Below are 20,606 nucleotides of genomic sequence, written 5' to 3' on the forward strand. Positions count from 1 at the left end.
ACTTTCAACTGAGGGATTGAAACCATTTATCCAAATCGCAATACCATTCAGGAGCTGAGCAAGAATTTTGTACTTAACTATCTGTAGAGCAGTAGGGATGAACTGCCCATCCTGGACATAGTGGTATCATCTGAGAACTTTAGCAACAAAGGGGAAATTATGAAATTCCTAATTTACATGGAGATTACTCATTCATAGGTTGCAGGTGACTTGACACCAGATAACAACAATTTATATGGATGGCTGAGATAAATGTTGAGGTATAATGCTAGGGAATAAGTTAACATATTTGAGATTGTTTCAGGAGGAAAACATTTATTTAGTAACTTCAGTTTTCAAAACTTTGCATTCTACTATTCATCATTGCAATATGTAACTGAAGAACATTTATTGTGCAATTAAACTGGAATGAAAATGTGACCTTATCTTTGTGCTGTTTATTCTTTTCTTTAAATTATTTTCACATAAGGAGCTCTTTCCCAATTTTTATAGCCTTCCTACCTTGTTTAGAGGAATGTTATAAAAGACAACGGTTTTCCTAAAACAGATCAAACAGATGAAAAAAACTGGTGAAATTGCTCATCTTACAAGATGGTGAGGAGCTTTTTGAGTTTTTTTGAAACTGGGGTTGAGGTACAAAGAGGTGGAAGTATGGTTTTATGGAAGTTGCTTACCCTTGTCTTAGACACTTTGAAGCAATGCTGATAAGCTCAATGTGCACAAATAAACTTTTCAATCCCATCACATGTATGGTGTTTCATGGATGAGAAGCAGGTGTCAGATAAGAGATTCTAGGTGGATGTGGTTGTCTAAAAGAAAAGCATTGCTCTCACAGAATATTATTATGGATTGGATCACTACACAAAACATAGCAAGACATGCCCTCTTCCATCTAACTACATACATGTAGGTGATTTCCATGGTTTCCATGTTTACTTTGTGTGGTTATAGAAAAATGAACTATTCTTTAAGCAGAGATTCAGGATTCCATGAGTAATTATCCTGCTTGAATTTTATAGCATGGTGATAAGGTGTTTAGGATCTTTCTGATTTATTTACAAGGAAATCTGTGCAGTCCTGATCCAGAGCTGGACCATAGCACATCTCCCCTCAATCCCCTTCCTCTCAAGTGCAAAAAGGAAGAAAGTTTCCAAGGATTTTTTTTTTCACCATAGCATAGGTAGATCACAAAACAGCTGTCAGAAAGAGTTAAATCTCCCCTAAATGCATGTAATGGTTCTAATCTGATCCAAATGAAAATCCACATGCACTTTATTTGGGCATAAAAATGCAAATATTCTTGAACTGCATACTATAAATGTAACATACATAATTTAGCCTTCAGGAGCTTTGCTTATAGCTCCACTTTTTCTGACTAATTACCAGGAGCTTTAAAAAATTGTAATCCCCACGTAAAACTCCATCCCAAGACATACATAGTTATCTTCATCACCGTTAGCTTTTAAAAAGCTTTAAAAATGCATTTGTCCAAAGCTGTTCTTAATTAAAATACTATGCGTAACAATTTCATAGGTTACCTTGCTGCTAGTTTTCAAGCATTTTTTTTATTTTTACATATATGTAGTGCTGACTTTTGCATTATTATAACTCCTGTTTGAATACAACCATGCTTTTTTATTTTATTTTATTTTATTTCAAGATGATTTAGATATAGCCAAGGAACATTTAAATGATTAAATACTTAAACAAACAAATAAACAATTATTTTCCAGTTAAGAGAGAAAAAAATCTAAAGATCTTTGTTGATAATAATGTGCTGAACAGCAGTTTAAAATTTGAAGGAAAACCAAAGAGGTTACTAATATATCTCTGGTCTGTGCAACATAATTTTTTTTTAAAAAAAATCTGTGTTTTTAGGAGTGTTTGGCTAGCAGTGCTTAACTAGATCTATCCACCTCAGACATTGCTTTTCTTATCAGTAACTTCAAATTACACATTCTTCTCTACTAATCCAGCAGAGAACAAGAACACTTAATTAATGTCAATATTGTTTAGTGAGATTTATTTATTTCTTCATCTTTATTTAAAACATCTTGATCCACTTTTCAATCAGAAAGTCTTCAAGGCAATTAACAAGTATAGATTAAAACATTATATAAAATCATCTTCTTAAATTAAAACAAACAACACCTGGTACAGTACAAACAGGAGCAAATACAAGAGAAGAGGGCAAATAAAAGAAGCAACCAATCATGTATTTATACTCTTTTTATGGTAGAGAAATGGAACACTCATTCATTCTAAATCATAGCATTAGATTTTGAAAATACCTTTTTATTGTTAAAAATACCGTTGTTATTGACTGTTCTGTTTGCATTTCATTTTCCTCTTACTTCAGTGTTTAAATGCTGGCCAGTGTTAATTCATGGTGTGACAGTTTATTGGAGAGTTCTCCATGCAATAATAAAATGTGTTGGACATGTTCTGCTCAACTCCTGCTCGCTTCACTGGGGCTGGCTAGGAGAATTTTCTGACTGTCTGTGTTCTGCAGGTTGGATCTTTGTGTTTCCCCAATCTGCCAACATTAACTGCCCCCAAAATACACCAACCAAGGCAGCTGAATTGCCTGTAGCCCCAAGACAAGGATTGTTGTCTCTGTCCTGGCAGTAACTGTGTGCTTGCATTAATAAAGGCTTGTGGATGGTACCATCTTTTGAAAATATGGTGCCCCTCCCCTTCATTTCAGAAGGACAGGAATAGTGACAAGTGCCCTCTGATGCATCCGTGTTCTCAATAAAGGATCTCTTGGTCTTTAGCATTAAAGACACAACAAATAATCATCAGACCAGTGTGACCAGTAAAGACAGACCTAGCCATGGCACTACTGGCACACTTCAAGAATGAATGCTTGCCACAACGTAATTTTTTCCAGATTTGAGCATTGGGGGGCTAGATTGCCCATGTACCTTGTTGAGATAAAGATTGTTTCACACATTTGTGTGTAAGCCAGAAGCATATGATGACTTATTCTTGGTGTTTTGGGTCCAACTCTAAACCATGGTTTTGTTCTTTGACAGTATTCCACCTGTCCAATAAAGTCACCAGTGTGGTTCCAGAGAGTGTGTTGCTCATCATCCTCGGCGTGTGCCTGGGTGGCATTGTGTATGCAGCTGACCATATCGCCTCCTTCACCCTGACTCCAACGGTCTTTTTCTTCTACCTGCTGCCACCCATTGTCTTAGATGCGGGCTACTTCATGCCAAACCGACTCTTCTTTGGCAACCTGGGCACCATCCTTTTGTACGCAGTAATTGGAACCATCTGGAATGCTGCCACGACAGGACTTTCCCTCTATGGGGTCTATCTCAGCGGAATCATGGGTAAGGCTCTTGGCCAAAGACATTATTTCATTATTCTCAAAGGGCTCATTACTTTGACGGATCAAATAAAGGCCAAGTAAGGGGCATTGCTGGAACTAACTTGTCCTGTTCATTTTGCTTTGGTGGTGGTGGTGGTGGTGATGATGATGTGCTGTCAAGTTAATTCTGATTTATGGTAACCCTTTCCAGGACTTTCTAGGTAAAGAATGTAGCGAGCGCGCTGAAGCCTCTATTATATCAGGCCTTCAGGAGGTGCTCACTCCTCTTCTTTAGTTGCTGCCACCAATACCAATTCAGTACCAATTATTTACTGAGACATGTGTTGCTTTGAAACTTAAACTTGTTTATTTGATCAGTAATATATAATAGGTAAATCACAAGTTGCTAATCAATTTCTCTCACTCATTGAACTCACTAACACAGAGAACCCTACTCTCACTGACTTTCTGGCTCACTCTCTCACAGACTCACAGATTTCTCAAGCTCCCTCTCATACTCAATACACCCCCCTTTATATCCCAGCCCCTCCCCCTTTTGCACCACCTTCCGTTCACTCATTGGCTCCTTTTCCCCTGCTCAGCTGTGACGGACAGGTGAGGGCAGGGCTGAACGCTACAAAGAATACTTAGAAATGATTTCCAGCTCCGTCTTCTGGAGGCTCTCTGGGACTGTGCAGCTTGCCCATGGCTACACAGGCTGGCTGTTCTCCCAGGAGACCTAGTGGGGAATCAAACACCCAACCTCTGACTCTACAACCAGATACCTAAACCACTGAGCTGTCTAATTAGCCAACTAACATTTATTCATTAATGAATGAATGTCATTTATTCATTATTATGAGTTTGTTCAGCCCTTCTCACAAGGACAGTGCAAGGTAGAGAGTGCCAGACCCAAGACCACAGCTTTAAAGTTCAGTAGGGATTTTGTACCTGGGTCTAACCCCTGCACAGCACTGAATTTCATGAAGTTTGTCTCAGTAAGGATTCCCCACTCCTGCAGAGTGGTTATTAGCTTGGTGGCGGCAGCAGTGGTGCTGGTGGCTGCTGTAGTTGCTGCTATAGAGCAAACTAGATCTGGGAAGTAAAAGAGCTCACCTATAGCAGTGCTGGTAACACTGTACCTGCCAGGGACAATGCAAAAGGAATTTAATGCCTGTTCACATAGGCTTCCTAATTTTGCCACATCCTCTAGTAGAGGGAAGGGAAGAAACAGGATTTTCTGTTCAAAAGTGAAGAGGCTTTTAACTAGATGGCCACCTATTAGGGTCACTGTCACACCTTTGTGCAGCTTTTCCGCAGCAGCAAGGAGCTGATCTAGCTGACTGTAGAGTTCACTTCCAATTCTTTGGTACTATGATCTGCACAGCAAGCCAGCAGAAATATGAGAAAATGACAATCTTTTCATTTAAAAAAAGGTCTCCCATTTCAGTTTGCCTGTCAAGATCTGGTTGCATAATTTCAAAACCACATTAAGGCTACGTTTATCCTTCTAAAGTTACAATAAAGCGTGATTACCATCTTGGTAGTATTTAGGATTTGCAAGCCACTAAGGTGTTTGTGTTAAGGTTTAACCTACAATAAGAATTGAAAAATTAACCATGAAGGATTGCTCTATTTTTCCTTTGTATGTGTTCTGGACAATCACTGCCAAAGCAAATCATCTAAATTCTAATGTGAGAATATGCACTTTTATGCAATTGTTGAGATAGATGAACGTGAACGTGCTTCGATTGTCCCCATTTGGTTTTGGAAAAGAGTTTATTTATATAATGTTATTATCATGAAATGTTTCCTTTAAGCTGTCATGAAGAAAACTTCAACTTCATGGTCCTTATCATTTTAAACACACGAGGAAACTATTTTCTAGCTAGTATGTTACTTCTCTGTTCTGTTTTTGGTAGTGTTGCATCTATCATTGAAGTTTTCTGACTATCAATAAAATTAAGATATCTAATTCTGGGAAATTTATGTTATCTATTCCATAAGTGGCTTATGGCTGGAGCCATACATCTACCCTAGTTTTGGAGGTGAATCCCTCCTGGGCCATTTCATTTTGTGCTGTTTCAGCTAATGGGTGCAATTTAGATGCAGCAGAAAGAACACTAAAATAGCAAACATTCCTATAAATATTAGCTCGCTTGCTTCTTCAAGATTATCAGAGGAACACAATTGGTAATTTATAAAAAAGATAAATGGTGCATTATAGCAATTGCTTTTTTAAAAAATCTTTTCTCCCTTCTTCTCATGAATACTTCCCTTGAGTAAGCGGCTGTTCAAATTATGCAATGATGAAGAGGCCACAGAATAGCATTTTTTAATTTTATATGAGTTATTGTTTAATTGTATATTTTGAAAATTCAGCAGTGCAATAAGCATTGGTACTAATTTACAGAGTTTGCTATAATAAATTCACCCACACTATCTCTTCGAAAAAACTGTTACATCTTGTACATATTTGTTTTGCTCTGATTGTAAAATTTTTCGAAGAGGTAGTAACGTGTTTAATACAGTACTGGGCTGTATTCAAGAGGAGCAGGAATATCAGTTTCTAAAGCCTTTTAACACATCAGTACTGAAAAGACACCACCACCCCCAACTTTTCTTTAACTGTATATAGAGAAAGACCCTGCTACACCATTTCGTCACTAATGCCCTGCATCTGAATTTCAATGTACTATCCATAAAGGGATGATTTAATCCTCATGTGCATTTAACAAATCTTCTTTTTATCTCTCCACTTTGGACTTTCTGGTCCCATGGCTCTGAGTAGGGCTTCCATATTTATCCTGGGATAAATTTCTCATTTTCATATTCCCATGTTCATTCACCAAAATGTGGCTGAAGTGAAATTTGTTATCTTATTGGAACTGGGAGACATAATTAATAAAATGACAGTGACAAAAATTACAAGTTGAAGCTGAATTATTTATAGGCACAGACATCAGGATGTACACAATCTGACAAGGTTTCTCTCATGTTTTGTTCCACTGAAGCAAAATAGGATGTAATGAGCCAGATTTGTCTTTGGGCATACAACCACTTTTAGGGGTTTTGTTTTTTTTGTACATTACGTTGTTTTTAAATAAACCTAAATATTACCCAAGCTGTTATGGCTTGGACGGTTGGAGCGTCTGACTACCTAGTATGAATCTCTGCTGTGTCTGCTGGAAGAAGGGTCAGCCAAGTTCACCCAGAACATGTGCGCTTGATGGGGTTAAATGGCCTGCCACCTGTGTAACCTTGGGCAAGCTGCACCACTCCAGCACACAGCAGAAGGAGGGACTGGTAAACCACTTATCAGTACTTTATACCTAGAAAGTCCAGGAAGAGGTACCATACGTCAGAATTGACTTGACAAACACATTACAGTGGTGCCTCGCATTACGACGTTAATTCGTTCCAGCGAAATCGCTGTAGAAAAAAACGTAGTAAAGCGAAAATAAAAAAGCCACTGAAATGCATTTAAACCTGGTTAATGCGTTCCAATTGGCTAAGAACTCACCGTCCAGCGAAGATCCTCCATGGGGGTGGGTGCCTGTGCAGCGAAAAATGGCTCCTAAACACAGCAGGGACTCATTTTGAGCACCCGGGGGCCATTTTGAAAACCCGACAATCAGCTGTTTTGATAGTCGGGAAGCGAAAATCGGTTCCCGAAACAGGGAACCGATCATCGCGCAGCGAAATTCCCCCATTCAAAACATCATTTTGCGATCACTTTTGCAATCGCAAAAACCTCATCGTAATGCAGATTCGTTGTTAAATGGAGCGCCCGTCTTGCGAGGCACCACTGTATTTGTGATCAGCCCAAAACTTTGAGGATCAGGGAAGCATCATTGGTGGCAATGATTTGCTCCTATACCATTGCCTTGACCTAAATTTCCTTTGAACTGCACTTATTAATTGTTAGGTAGGGGCAGCAGCATGCATTTCTTCATCTCCATTTTTACTGAGTGGAGAAATACAGCAAGGTTGTTGTTTCTCCGTATCACCTTTCCTTTTAATCTGATTATGGGTGTACATGCGTGCAGAGCTGGTAACATAAATAGTGGTTTTCAGTGTGCTTCTTTGTCAGCCTCCATCATGAACTTGTGAGAATGCTGTGGGAAAATTTGGCTCATTTTGTAAAAACGCTGTGACAAAAGTGAGCCCCATTTATTTTAAGGAATAGCTAGATGCTGAAATGGTGCTTGCTTATTTTTTGTAGGTGAACTTAACAGTGGATGGCTGGACTTCCTGCTGTTTGGGAGTCTGATAGCTGCTGTAGATCCTGTGGCGGTGCTGGCTGTGTTTGAAGAGGTCCATGTCAATGAAGTCCTCTTCATCATCGTTTTTGGAGAATCCCTGCTCAATGATGCTGTAACAGTGGTATGAATCACATTCAAGTTCATGACTCTGAATTAATGGAACCCTGAGGAATCACACTCACACTGGATAATTCAGGATTCACTTAAATAAATACAGAATAATAGTAATTGGTTTAACTGAACATTTACCAATAGATTTTGTCATTGTTTTACTGTTGGGGCCAAATTATTTCTTTATCTTCATCCCAAGGGCCTTATACTGTACCCTTGTGGGTGACCTTGCAGAAGCTTCATGTCAGATGTAGATGCATTCCACGCTCTCTCTCAAATACATGCCTGTGTATTCACGGACCATACTCCTATTGATACACATGTACCATTTTCACACACAAGGCAAATATTTAAATACCCATAATTGTGTTCACACATATTACACAGTCACTCACTCTCAATTTATATGTCTTATATACACAGAGAGACATACACTCACATGTAAAGATGCCCTGCTCCCCCTGCAGTGTGTGGCTTGTAAATAAAACCCCTCCTGTTGGAGCCAATGGGAAGCTTTTTAAAGGACCAGTTGCTGTGCATGGCATGATTAGGTGGATTCTGGAGAGGGGAGTGAAAGTTAGCTGTTCCCTTCCTAGTTGTGATAGGCTTGGGAAGAGCCCTTCACTCACTCTAGTGAGAGACTTTTAAATATCTAATTATTGTACAGGCATGTTTAGGGGTGAGTTGCAGTATAGTAAGAGGGGAACTGAAGAGAAGTATAAGTCAGAGATTGATTTAGAAGTCCAAGCAAGCCACAGCTTGCTCCCAATGTGTGGCTTCCTCTCTTCTACCACTTTCTGTTTAGAGCAAAATTTGGGGAAGTTAAAGATATTGAACTGATACTTAGCAATGTACTATGCAAACCATTCAAGCTGGTCTTGTCTGGTTTCATAAAGTGCTTTCTCTTATTCATTCATGAAACCAATATTTTCCCTTCCTTATAGGTATTATACAATGTTTTTGAAGCCTTTGTCTCTATAGGAGCAGAAAATGTAACTGCTTTGGACTGTGTCAAAGGTGTTGGTGCGTAGCAGTTTTTTAAATTACTTATTTAAGGAAACATTTCGTAAATACTAAAGTTTATCTAATTTATTTCTCTTCGTACTTAGAGTACAATACAATTGATGCTATTTAATATAATGAAAAAATAGAAATTAGTGACTAAAATCCTGTTGCACATCTACTTGTGCAATATGTATGATGTCATTGTCAGTGGCAGATTGTTAATGACTAGAGGCTTCTTTTTGTGATTTTGAGGTGAGCAAGTGCTCACCTCAAAAGTCAAGTGCATCCTGAGGACTGTCCACAAAAGCTCACGTTAAAATACAGTAGTTAGTCTTTAAGGTGCCACAACATTTTTGTCTTTGTTTTATCTTGTTTTATTTTTACATGAATTATGAAGTAATCAGAACACGTTCTCAATTTCAAGGTCATGCTGAGATTTTAGGCGAGGGGAATGATAATACAGTGGTGCCTCACTTAGCGATGTTAATCCGTGCAGGAAAAAACATCACTAAGCAATTTCATCATGAAGCGGTTTTAAAAAGCCCATAGAAATGCATTAAACCGGTTTAATGTGTTCCTATGGGCTTAAAAACTCACCTTATGTGAAAATCCCCCATAGGGGCGGCCATTTTCAGTGCCTCTAAAGCGAGGCAACACAGTGGGCGGCCATTTTGGAACCACCGATCAGCTGTGTGAAAATGGAGCCTTTGGGATGATTGCACCCCCCCCACCAATCAGCTGTGCTGCGAGGGGTGGAGAGAGAGAGAACCGAAGCACCGCTGATTGGTGGGGGTTTGCGACGATCCTTTCATTCATACATTAACAACCGTCAGCATCACCTATCTGGCTACTCCTGCATGTTGAACTGATAGCATTTTGAAGAAAGTTATCTTGTAGGTCTTGGTTTTCAACATTTAAACTAAATTTGAGGTCAAAGGACCTCAAGATTTGGTTGCCTTTCTCCAAATCACTGGTGCTGGACTCTTCCACATGCCTTTCTGCCCCTCTCAGATTCTCTAGGTTAGCAACATTGTCTTCACCTGTGTTTTTTCTCAGCCTAGAGATGCCTACAATTTTGAGAGTCCACTCACCCCTTTTGAAACTTAGGAATCCAGTTTCCACATACATTGGTACCTAGCTACTTTTCTCCAAAAGGCTCAGAAGCACAACCTAGATCTTCAGTGTCAGGGATGTTCAGTGAATCCTCCCTTCTATGTATCACTTATTATGAGATGCACTGTATTTACAATACCCCAATTGCAAGCTAGAGCATGCCTTAAACCCCATGTTACCACTGGGGCATCACTCAAACCTTTCACCTCTAAGTGTCTTCAAGAAGAATCAGAAGGTATCTGAACAAGACATAAAACTCACTAGGTAACTTTGGGCCAACCTCTTTCTTTCTCTCTTAATCTAACCTGGTTTATAAAGTTGTTGTGAAAACAAGATGGATAATATCTATGGATCATTCTTAACTTCTTCTTTTACCTAGTCCCAATAGGGAGTCCAGAAACATGGTGAGGGTCTTAGCACCTCAAATACTTCCAAGGGCACACATTACTTTAACAAAACCTTGGAGTTTGAGTCTTTCCATTCAACTTGCTTTCTCCTTTGCTTCTGAAAGGACCCTTTGCCTGAAAACAAGCACATTTTTTCTTGCCTGTTGCCTCTGTGATATTAGCTGGCTATTGAGTGGGAGATGCTTGATTCTGAAGGATAAGATGTCTATTCAGAAAGACACAGAGTATTCTGTGTTTGAGATCCATGTGTTCACACTAGAGGTGGACACGAACCTCAGTTTGGAGGTTTGTGCCAGTTTGTATGCACTGCATCACAGGTCCTGCGCATTCTCTTCCCTTGCCTTCCTGGCAGGATCCCCCACTCATCAGCCAACACATGCTTCTCTCCTCCTCCTCTTTGGCTCTTTATGTCTTGGCTGATTGCCTATTCAGATAAGGAGGTGGGGCAGGAAAGCCCATGCTCCTGCCAGGGACTGGTCAAGCAGCTGAAGATGAGGAGGAGAGAAGCGCACACCGACAGGTGAGTGGGTCATTGGCCAGAAGCGGGGTAAGGGACCACAGGGCACCTATGGTGCTGCATGTTGAAACAGGCATGAACCTCCAAACCAAAGTTCATGCCCATCTCTAGTTCAGACCATCAGTCTGAGGTTCAATATTAGAAACTGAGTTCCATTACTCAGCTAGCAGTATGGCAACCCTTGACTAGACAGGCTCGCCCTTCTCTCTCTTTCAGCCTTTACTATTGCTATAAGCCTGGACCACATTGACATATATATGGAAAGCAAGAGGTAGAAGTATCTCCCCATCAAGACATAAATCCTCTTCACCACTGATGAACAATTGTACAGTTCAGTATAGCTTTGTGTGATGAATTTCTGGTATCACCTCCTTAACTTTTCTAGTTGTCAGAAAGGAACAATAAGAAGTAATTAAGCTAGTATGTATGCTTTTTGTTGCAGTGTCCTTCTTTGTGGTGAGCCTGGGAGGTACTTTGATTGGTGTTGCCTTTGCGTTCCTGCTCTCATTTGTCACACGTTTCACAAAGCATGTTAGAATCATCGAGCCTGCATTTGTGTTCGTGATCTCCTACCTCTCTTACCTGACAGCAGAGATGCTCTCACTTTCTGCCATACTTGCGTAAGCTGCCATTAATCAACTCATTTTTATAAAGTGTTACTAGAGAAGATTCAAAACTCAATTATACAGATTCAAAACTATAGAACTATTGGGGAGTATGTATTAAAACTGCCTGAGTTGGTGAAAGTTGTAGATGAGGAACTGAGGAAATCCATACTGTACCTCGTTGTATAAATTACTTGTAAATGGCACTGCCATGTTTAGAAATTTGTTAGCTGTTCCTATATAAATATAGTTAGGCATCCTTCAGTCTCGAAAGACTATGGTAACGAAAGACTATGGTAAATATAAAGCTCACTATAAAGGCTAGGCCACAAATTATGCAATGTAGCCATGTGAAGAAAAATGGAGGAATTAGCTGTAGACTCTAGTTATGGGATGTACAGTTCTAAAAGTATCAGAAACAACCATGTCTTTAGATAACATGTGAGACTAATGTGGGTGCCTCAGGATAATTAAGATTGTACCATTCACTTAAAACACATATTGGGGAAAATCATGACCCCACAATTTGGAGAGCCAATTAAACTCTTAATTTTGAAGGCAGATACCCACACCCAGGGGATCTGGACTAGGGAGATCAATATATCTGAGTATGGCTTTGGAGCCCACATAGTCATATGTAGAGTTTATATTGTGATTTTTAAAAATATATTTCAGAAGTTAGAATTTGGTAGAAATTACAAAGTATAAATTTATTAGAAAGAAGTATGCTTAAGATGTTCTTTTCCCTTTCTTCCAGTATAACTTTCTGTGGTATCTGCTGTCAAAAATATGTCAACGCAAATATTTCAGAACAGTCTGCAACTACTGTGAGATACACCATGAAGATGCTGGCTAGTGCCTCAGAGACAATTATTTTTATGTTCCTTGGAATTTCAGCTGTTGATCCTAGTATCTGGACATGGAATACAGCTTTTATACTTTTAACACTAGTATTCATCTCGGTCTACAGAGTCATTGGTAAGGAAATGAATTTTTAACTCTGATGAGACTGCCAATTAAGATTTAGCTTACAATGGTTGTTGTGGGATTTTCGGGCTCTTTGGCCGTGTTCTGAAGGTTGTTCTTCCTAACGTTTTGCCAGTCTCTGTGGCCGGCATCTTCAGAGGACAGCACTCTGTGCTCTGGTGTAGTTGGCTTGGGAGTGGAGTATTTATGGCTGTGAGACAGGCTTTTGTCTTTTTCTGTAGACGGGTGATTAGTGTATCTTGTTGTGGGTGTCTTGTTGTGGTAAGGAGGAGGGATTATCTGCCACTGTGGTTGATGGGTGTCATTAGCTGGTCTTTTGTGTGTAGTGATCCCTGGTCCTTGTGGCTGGGTAGAGTTGCTTGTGTCCCTCTAACAATGCTTAATCCACTCTTCTTCTCTCTCTCTGGAGCATTAAGGGAATGGTAGGATAAGGGTTATGTCTGGCCTAGAAGTTGATGATGTGTGCCTTTTAAATATTTGTGGAACCCAAGGATTGTTGCTTGGTGTGGGAGGCGGATCAGGGATCAATAAGGGAAAACAGTAAACATCTTTTAAAGTAAATACTGCTGTTTTAGACAAATGCCCATTACAGCCAGAGGGTTTCATGTGTGCTGCTGGTGTGGAAGTTCCCTGCAATGTTCACTCAGCTCTTTTTCAATTTAATGGACTGTTTGAAGTAGCAGAAGAGGATGGATGTGTAATTGGAACCGGATCATGGCATAGCTTTTCAGTGCCTTCAGTAGATGTCAGATGTCACTAGAATGGACAGATTTACCATTTCTATGAAAGCAACAATCTATGTAGCTTTGTTTTATAATTCTTCAGTGAATATATATTTCAGAATTCCTTTCCTAAAAGGAATATGCTAATGCAAATCTTTGTTATTCTGAGACATTTTGTTTTAACAGGTGTAATTATACAGACATGGGTTCTGAACCACTACCGAATGGTCCAGTTGGGAATAATAGACCAGGTGGTGATGTCGTATGGTGGTCTTCGTGGTGCTGTTGCCTTTGCTTTGGTGGTACTTTTGGACAAAAACAAAGTCGGAGATAGAAACCTGTTTGTCAGCACAACCATCATTGTTGTGTTTTTTACTGTAATGATTCAGGTATTCCATTTTTCAGCCGTTTTGTTCATTTGATGGGAAAGGCAGAAAGCATGAACAAGGTTTACTTCCCTAAATCCAAATGTAAGAGTGGGTGATATCTTTTATTGGACAACTAAAATATCAAGCAAATTGCAAGCTTTCATGGAAGAATCTTACTTCATCAGGCTGAGCACAGTCCTTACATGGAAAGTGCAGAAAAACTGTAGAAAAGAGTCCAAATATTGATGGTACATGCCTGTCCTCTTGAGGCTGTGTCTCACGTATCCTTGCAGCATGATTGGATACTTGAGACACAGTAAGACCAAATGGCTACTAATCACTCTGTGATCCCCCCCATTGCCTGATTCAAAATATAAAGTTTCTTTTTGGTGGGGAATCACAAGTTAGAGGTTGTAATTTGGTTTATTCACCAGGTAGAGGCAGCTAATTGTGCCAGATTAAAGCCAGATCAATGTTTTATGTGGTGAGCACAAGGAGATGTTTCTTCAGTTTGTAGTCACCTCTGGATGACATGAATAATCCATGTGGGTGGTGTCGACATGGGTCTTATAGGTGGTGCTGAGTGAGGCCATTCATAATATACTGTAGCCCAGAAAGAACAAGGAAAATGTCACGTGGCCCCTCAAGATTATGGGACCACACGGCCTTTTCCTTGTTCTCCCCTAAATCCAGTCTGACAATGAGTGGCTGATGCACAGCCATGCCATCCCTTTCTGCTCCCTCTTTCTTTCCAATAGAAAGGATTGTCTAAACCCCAAGAGTGCTGTGTGCTGCATATCTTGGGAATGTAATCCATTACTTTTCATTTAGGGGTGGGAATAACAACTGGAAAGGAAAGGGCATTAGACTTCCACAAGTGTAATATATCTTAGCCCTCATACGTTTAGAAAGGCCCAATGCAGTGTCCAAAACAGTTCCTAAATATGGGCTTTGCATAAGGTCAGTGAGCTGCAAGTATAATTATCTTCATAATTTTAGTAACAGAGATCCTATTTTATGTTTTCCCAAGGCACCGTTGGGACAAAACACAATTTGCTCTGTGCTAAAAAGTAAAATTTCCGTGTCAGACCTGAGTATATTAATAGATTTTGAGTTAATATTTCACAGTAAAGCTGGTCCTCTCACTCACTTACAGATGTCAATATTATTTCCTATTAAAAAAAAACATTAGCTCAGTTTTTAAAGAGAAGGGAATAATATGTTCCTACTGTGTAATTAAGCATTTGTTTCAATAACACTCGGTCAGTAACCCAATAATTGAGTCTGAAGGATCAGGATTTCGTTATAGCAATTTAAACACACATAGTGATACTAGTCTGCATTAGAAATTATGAAATCTGCATACATACCAATCATAGTAATGAATATATCACTAAACTGATTTAATTCACATTAGTATGACCTTCACTTCAGGTTTTGTCAGCAGGTGCTAAACAAGAAAGAGGCTTACAACCCATACCAGTATTGCCAACTCAAGTAGCTTCATCTGGGAAAGAACTTACATAGTTTTCATATTTGAAATATTTCCAGAAGTGGTGCAGGATATATTAAGCAGATGACAACCATTCTACTTGGGTAACGTAAGAAGTTACATTAGCATAGTTTACTTCAGAGTGGAAGTAATCACGCCACATCAATCACAATAATCTATTAGCACTGAAAGGTAGCTGTGCCCAATCCCAGGAAGTCTAGTATCAGTGTTAGCAGGCTAGCAAGCAATATTTATGCCATGGCCACTTTGTGGCATAGAGGAAATTATGCCAGCACAAGGGATAATCTGGATGCTTGCAACATCTGATTACACAAGTGTTCACTTTGAGTGGCTGCAACTCACTGAAAAGGCAACTGTGTCTGTTGGTTGGTTGGCTGGTAGGTTGGTTTGCAGGGTAAACTGAACTTTTCCCTACTGTCAGACTTCACCATATATTAATGATGATAGGTGATGAAACTGCCTAATGTTTTGATGTAGTGACATACATGTGCTTCCTCTAACATTTCACTTTCTGATTATGTGTTAGTCAACCTCTATCATTTATTTTAAACAAAGTGAGAGTAATCTGTCTATTTCCCTCTACAGGGTTTGACAATCAAGCCTTTGGTGCAGTGGTTGAGAGTGAAAAGAAGTGAACACAGGGAACCCAAACTTAATGAGAAGCTCCATGGCAGGGTAAGCAAGTTCGTATTTGGAACAAGTAGAGGTCAGTGTGGTAGAGCCTGAAATCTTATGTGTCTTATTTAAAGCCATCAAGAAACTGCCCCAGCTGCTTAATAGGTAATAGTGTAGTAATGTATAAACTCCAGGCTCCCACTCATTTGTGCTCTCACTCACATTATGGTGTTGACCCAGGTGAATTAGTGGCATCTGAACAACGGGAAGCTGGACTAGGACATATAGCAATGCAATTGCTTATATACAGATGAAACCCAGCTGGACTGTAGAACAATATATTTGGGCTCTGTGGTGCAAAGTTCTCCTGTTCAGGATTCTGGCCACCTAATCCTGCCCCCTTTCCAGATGCACCATTCCATGGCCTCCTATCTTCCATTTTCTCTCTCTTCATAATCAGCCTTCTTTGCCGATTTCTTCTTCTTTGTTCTCTTCTAAGCGGTAACTAGGATGGGGCAGAAGGATATGAAAGTTTAGAGGACAAAAATTTGTGTCCAAAGGGACATGAACCTATCCACTATTATGCATAGACCACCTTTAGCTTCTCCATCATGGGGCAGAAGGAAACATAAAACAGATGGGCTCACTACAAAGCCAGAGCTTAATCAGCAAGACAGAGAATCCCCAGGTGCCAAAATTGCTGGTGACAGAGCTGTGTTCCTCTCCTGCTGGATGCCATCATAGCTATTCTGACTTTGGATTCAGCAGCTGTACATGGTTGTGTTGCACTCAATTTAGATTCCAGAGTTCTTTACTCAATAAATTATTGTCCTGCAATGTTTTCCCCATTTTCTTGTCTTAAATGGTCAGTTGTTACAATCTGTACTTTCTGTTTCTCATTACATGGCCAAAGCAATCTTCTTGTTGTTGTTTAGTCATTGTCGTGTCCGATTCTTCATGACCCCATGGACCAGAGCACGCCAGGCCCTCCTGTCTTCCACATCCTCCCGGAGTTGGGTCAAATTCATGTTGGTAGCTTCGATGACACTGTCCAACCATTTCATCCTCTGTCGTCTCCTTCTCCTTTTGCCTTCACACTTTCCCAACATCAGGGTCTTTTCCAGGGAGTCTTTTCTTCTCATGAGATGGCCAAAGTATTAGAGCCTTGCAAAGCAATCTAGCATTCTGTATTTTATATTTTACAACTTCTTAGTCTTTATTAATTCATATTTTATATCTTCACTGGTTACATTTCAATCCAAGAATTTCTTAGCATTCTGCAACAAATCTGTATTTTGGATATTTCTTTCTTTCTTTTAAAAACCTGTGTTGATGTCTGCAATTCTATGCAATACAGTAGAACTGAGAATACATAGCACCATAAAATATGCATTCTCAAAGATAATTTCAATGTTGTATTGAATATTATATTCTTCATCTTAAGGAAGCTGCTCCATGCCATCTCTATTCTGACTTTTATTGCATGGATCTGGTCCTGCTCAAATGAATTTTGTTCAGTCAATCAAATTCCAAGATTATCTATTTTTGTTGACATTTGCCACCTTTGGATATTTTTCTGCTCATTGAATCCTACTCAATCCTCATTATTCTGTTTTGAGACCTTTTTTAGGATTTACATTCTTAAACACTTTTTGTACAGTATGTTTCCAAATACTGGCATTCCCCTGAGCTTTCTGATTCCTCTCCTTTGTGAACAGATGGAACCATTTTGGGCTATATAAGAAGAGGCCCATAGAAAGTAGGATTTGCCCACAGAAAACATCACAGATAAGTGAACTCTACTGAGAAATTATCTAGTTAAAACCCCATTGAAGTGCATGGGAGCTGTGCAGTGCTCTGGCACAGTGCCCATTCATTTTCATGGAGCTGATGCAGAATAGCTTCCTGGGGGGGTTTATGCTCTTATTCTGCATTAGCAAAGCAGGGAAAGAACAGAAGGCAGTTAAAGCAGCTATCAGTGGTCATCATATTTTGGACAACAAAATTACATTACAAAGGGACTGTACCAGCTGAACATCACTAACGTTTTTATGTATTGAGGACCTGGGGAGGAATGGGTTGCCAATTGCTTGAAGGAGAGGTGCCCTGTTGTGCTGAGAGTAGCCTGGTTTGTTGCATTGTGCCTGGCACAGCAGTAGCACACCTTGTGCATGGCAATATTAGGAGGCAGGGTTCTCTTCCAGCACTATTAGCCCTCTAGTGTTACTCTGTGGAGGGAGATGGAGCAAGGCCTCAGGTTTCTAGGACAGATTCTGATCTGTTGTATGCTAAAACCAGGAGTAACTCTTACAATGCTAACTGCTTTGTCCTGCTCTCTAAATTTGACCTTTACCTAAGTTAAGTTGTTCCATAGCAGTCCCTCCAATAACCTAATCCAAGTTATGCTTTTTGTTTTCTCAGGCCTTTGACCACATTCTTTCAGCTATTGAAGATATATCTGGTCAAATAGGACACAATTACCTGAGAGACAAGTAAGTAGTCAGCTCCCTTTACCTCAATGGGAGCAGTCATAAATGGATGGAAAAAGTTGATTAAAATAGCAAGATATGTTAGTCTGACATTTGGCCATCTAATTACTCAACTAATGCTGAGACAGGTTGGTTCTGTTAGTCAGCTAGTTCCCTTTTCTACTAAGCCATGGAATTGCTGGAATTCTCCTTATTCTTCCCAAATCATAGTAGCAGTCCTGATAGATGAAGGCAGAGATTGACTTCTAGATAAAACAAAGAGTTCTAATTATAGATAATTGTTCTTTTGCAAGAACATTGCTATGCCCTCATTGCCCTCCAAATTAATGTTTTACAGGTAACATTGTCCCTTATAATGCATTACAGTAGGATCCCTGTATCCATGAGATCAGTATCCACAGCTTCATTTATCCACAGTCTGAAAATATTAAATAATAATAACAATAATAATTAAAAAACCAGAAATACATATTTCCACAATGTAATAACCAGAACTGGCTATTAGATGGAACCAGATGGAACCAGAGACTATGGGTTCACTATTATCTGTTGGTTTTCTGCATCTGGAGGGAGAGGGCTTAGAACCAATTCCTTCTGAATAAAGGGGTCCTACTGTACTTCCAAGCTCTGGCTGAAGCTGCAGTCATATGTACTATACATTTCTCTGAGTAAAACATGTTGGATAGAGTGGGATTTTCTTGCTAAGTATACATCCATAGAATTTTACTCTAAGAGGGATACTGCTTGGAATGGAATTCCAGGCTTTTCTATCTGAAAAAGAAAATGCTAACTATGTCTTCTAGTCATGCCACTTACATATTGTGTGGTCAAATCATTAGGTGGTCCAATTTTGATAGAGAAGTCCTCAGTAAAGTGCTGATGAGAAGATCTGCTCAGAAAACTAGAGACCGAATTCTTAAAGTTTTCCGTGAACTCAACTTGAAGGATGCCATTAGCTATGTGGCTGAGGTAATTCTAATAAATTTCATGAAATTTATTTTTTATTTATTTATTTTATTTATACCCCACCTATCTGGTCATTGCGTCCACTCATGGCGAAGTAAGTAACAGTAATAAATTAGTAATATGGATTCAACCAAGATTAAACTCTCTTAATCCCACTGTTTTCAGTGATATAGGTCACTGGTTCTTAACCTTGGGTTACTCAGGAGTTTTGGACTGCAACTCCCAGAAGCCTTCACCACCAACTGTGCTGGCTGGGGTTTCTGGGAGTTGCAGTTCAAAAACATCCGAGTAACAAAGGTTAAGAACCACTGATATAGGTAAATGTGTGCTAAATTCTTTCAAAGTATAATTAAACTGAACTTAAATTTGCTTAGTTTCTGCTGAGTTGTGCCTGTAATCTTGTGGAACATACCCTATTTTTCGCTCCATAAGACTCACCTTTCCATAAGACGCACCAATTTTTTTAGGAGAAGAAAACAGGAAAATATAATCTGTTTTCTTCACTCCATAAGACGCACAGACTTTCCACCCCCCCGTTTTGTGGGAAAAAAGTGCATCTTATGGTGCGAAAAATACGGTACCTTACAGTGATTGTCATAAATCCTCCATTCAGTTGGACCCAAGCTGCAGAGTGGTATACTTGAAGTTGACATAAAGAGCCATAAATTTCAAATTTCACAAATCAGAACTTGGACTTCTTCTCAAGTCTTTTCTTAAAATAGTTGTTTGCAATCTTTAGATGTACTTATATCTTCATTTTCTTTGGTCATTCATGTAGCATTGGCTTCTCAAAGCACTGGTCTTAAGTCCAGCCAGAGGGAAGTACCCATTGCTTTTTTAATTATGATGAACATTTTAAGACCGAATTTGCCTTAGAAGATAGGTGGGTGGTCTCCAGGCTTCTGGAATCTATTTTATTATGGTAAAATATCAAGGTCCATCATCTGATGGCAGTTGAAAAACTGTGGGTTGAGCCAATTTTGACAGAAAGCATTATCTACCACGTTACGTGAGCCTTCTGTTCTACTAATGATGCACGTAACCTGTACTAAACTCCAAACCGGTGATTCCAACACAAAACACTAAAAGCAGCCTCTGTGCATTTGTATTCTAGAAGTTAAAACTGCTGAGGCTATTAGATAAGGGTAGGATCCAATGGTGTACTTCTGCTACATCCCACAATCCTCCTCCATCCCGTGCTCTCCCATTCCTGAAGAATCTCCCCTCAGAGCACTGGGAAATCATCTGCAGCAGGCTTGGATCCCACCTGCATAACCATGCTAACTGTGCATATAAGTGTGAGGCTTCATTATTATACCCCATCCATCTGATAAAGCAGATAGTAATGAACAACATGTTATGCTAAAATAAATGTGTTAGTTTTCATGGTTCTACAAGAATGATGATGATAATCATGACAATGATGATAATCATGATGATGATGAAAATGATAATATGCTTTATTAGGGGTCCCCAACCTTTTTCACCTTGCGGAGCAGCTGGGGAAGGCGGGGCACCCCCTGTGCTCATGCACATGCATGAACAAGTGCATGCAATCTCTTGCACAAATGAGCATGTGCTTGTGCACATGCACAAGCGGCAGT

General features: G+C 39.6%; 1 protein-coding gene across 1 annotated transcript in view; it reads left to right on the plus strand.

Annotated features, from left to right (window-relative positions):
* The window catches only part of SLC9A3 (solute carrier family 9 member A3), a 61,310-nt gene that overhangs the window by 29,872 nt on the left and 10,832 nt on the right, over window positions 1-20,606 (plus strand). Inside the window, exons 2-10 of the mRNA XM_073003918.2 lie at window positions 3,039-3,341; window positions 7,545-7,705; window positions 8,640-8,718; window positions 11,180-11,357; window positions 12,100-12,320; window positions 13,238-13,440; window positions 15,518-15,607; window positions 17,969-18,039; window positions 18,876-19,005. Of these exons, the coding sequence (XP_072860019.2) occupies window positions 3,039-3,341; window positions 7,545-7,705; window positions 8,640-8,718; window positions 11,180-11,357; window positions 12,100-12,320; window positions 13,238-13,440; window positions 15,518-15,607; window positions 17,969-18,039; window positions 18,876-19,005 (1,436 nt within the window). The remainder of the gene's footprint in view (window positions 1-3,038; window positions 3,342-7,544; window positions 7,706-8,639; window positions 8,719-11,179; window positions 11,358-12,099; window positions 12,321-13,237; window positions 13,441-15,517; window positions 15,608-17,968; window positions 18,040-18,875; window positions 19,006-20,606) is intronic.

The sequence above is a fragment of the Pogona vitticeps genome, chromosome 6 (assembly GCF_051106095.1).
Source record: "Pogona vitticeps strain Pit_001003342236 chromosome 6, PviZW2.1, whole genome shotgun sequence".
Lineage (NCBI taxonomy): Eukaryota > Metazoa > Chordata > Lepidosauria > Squamata > Agamidae > Pogona > Pogona vitticeps.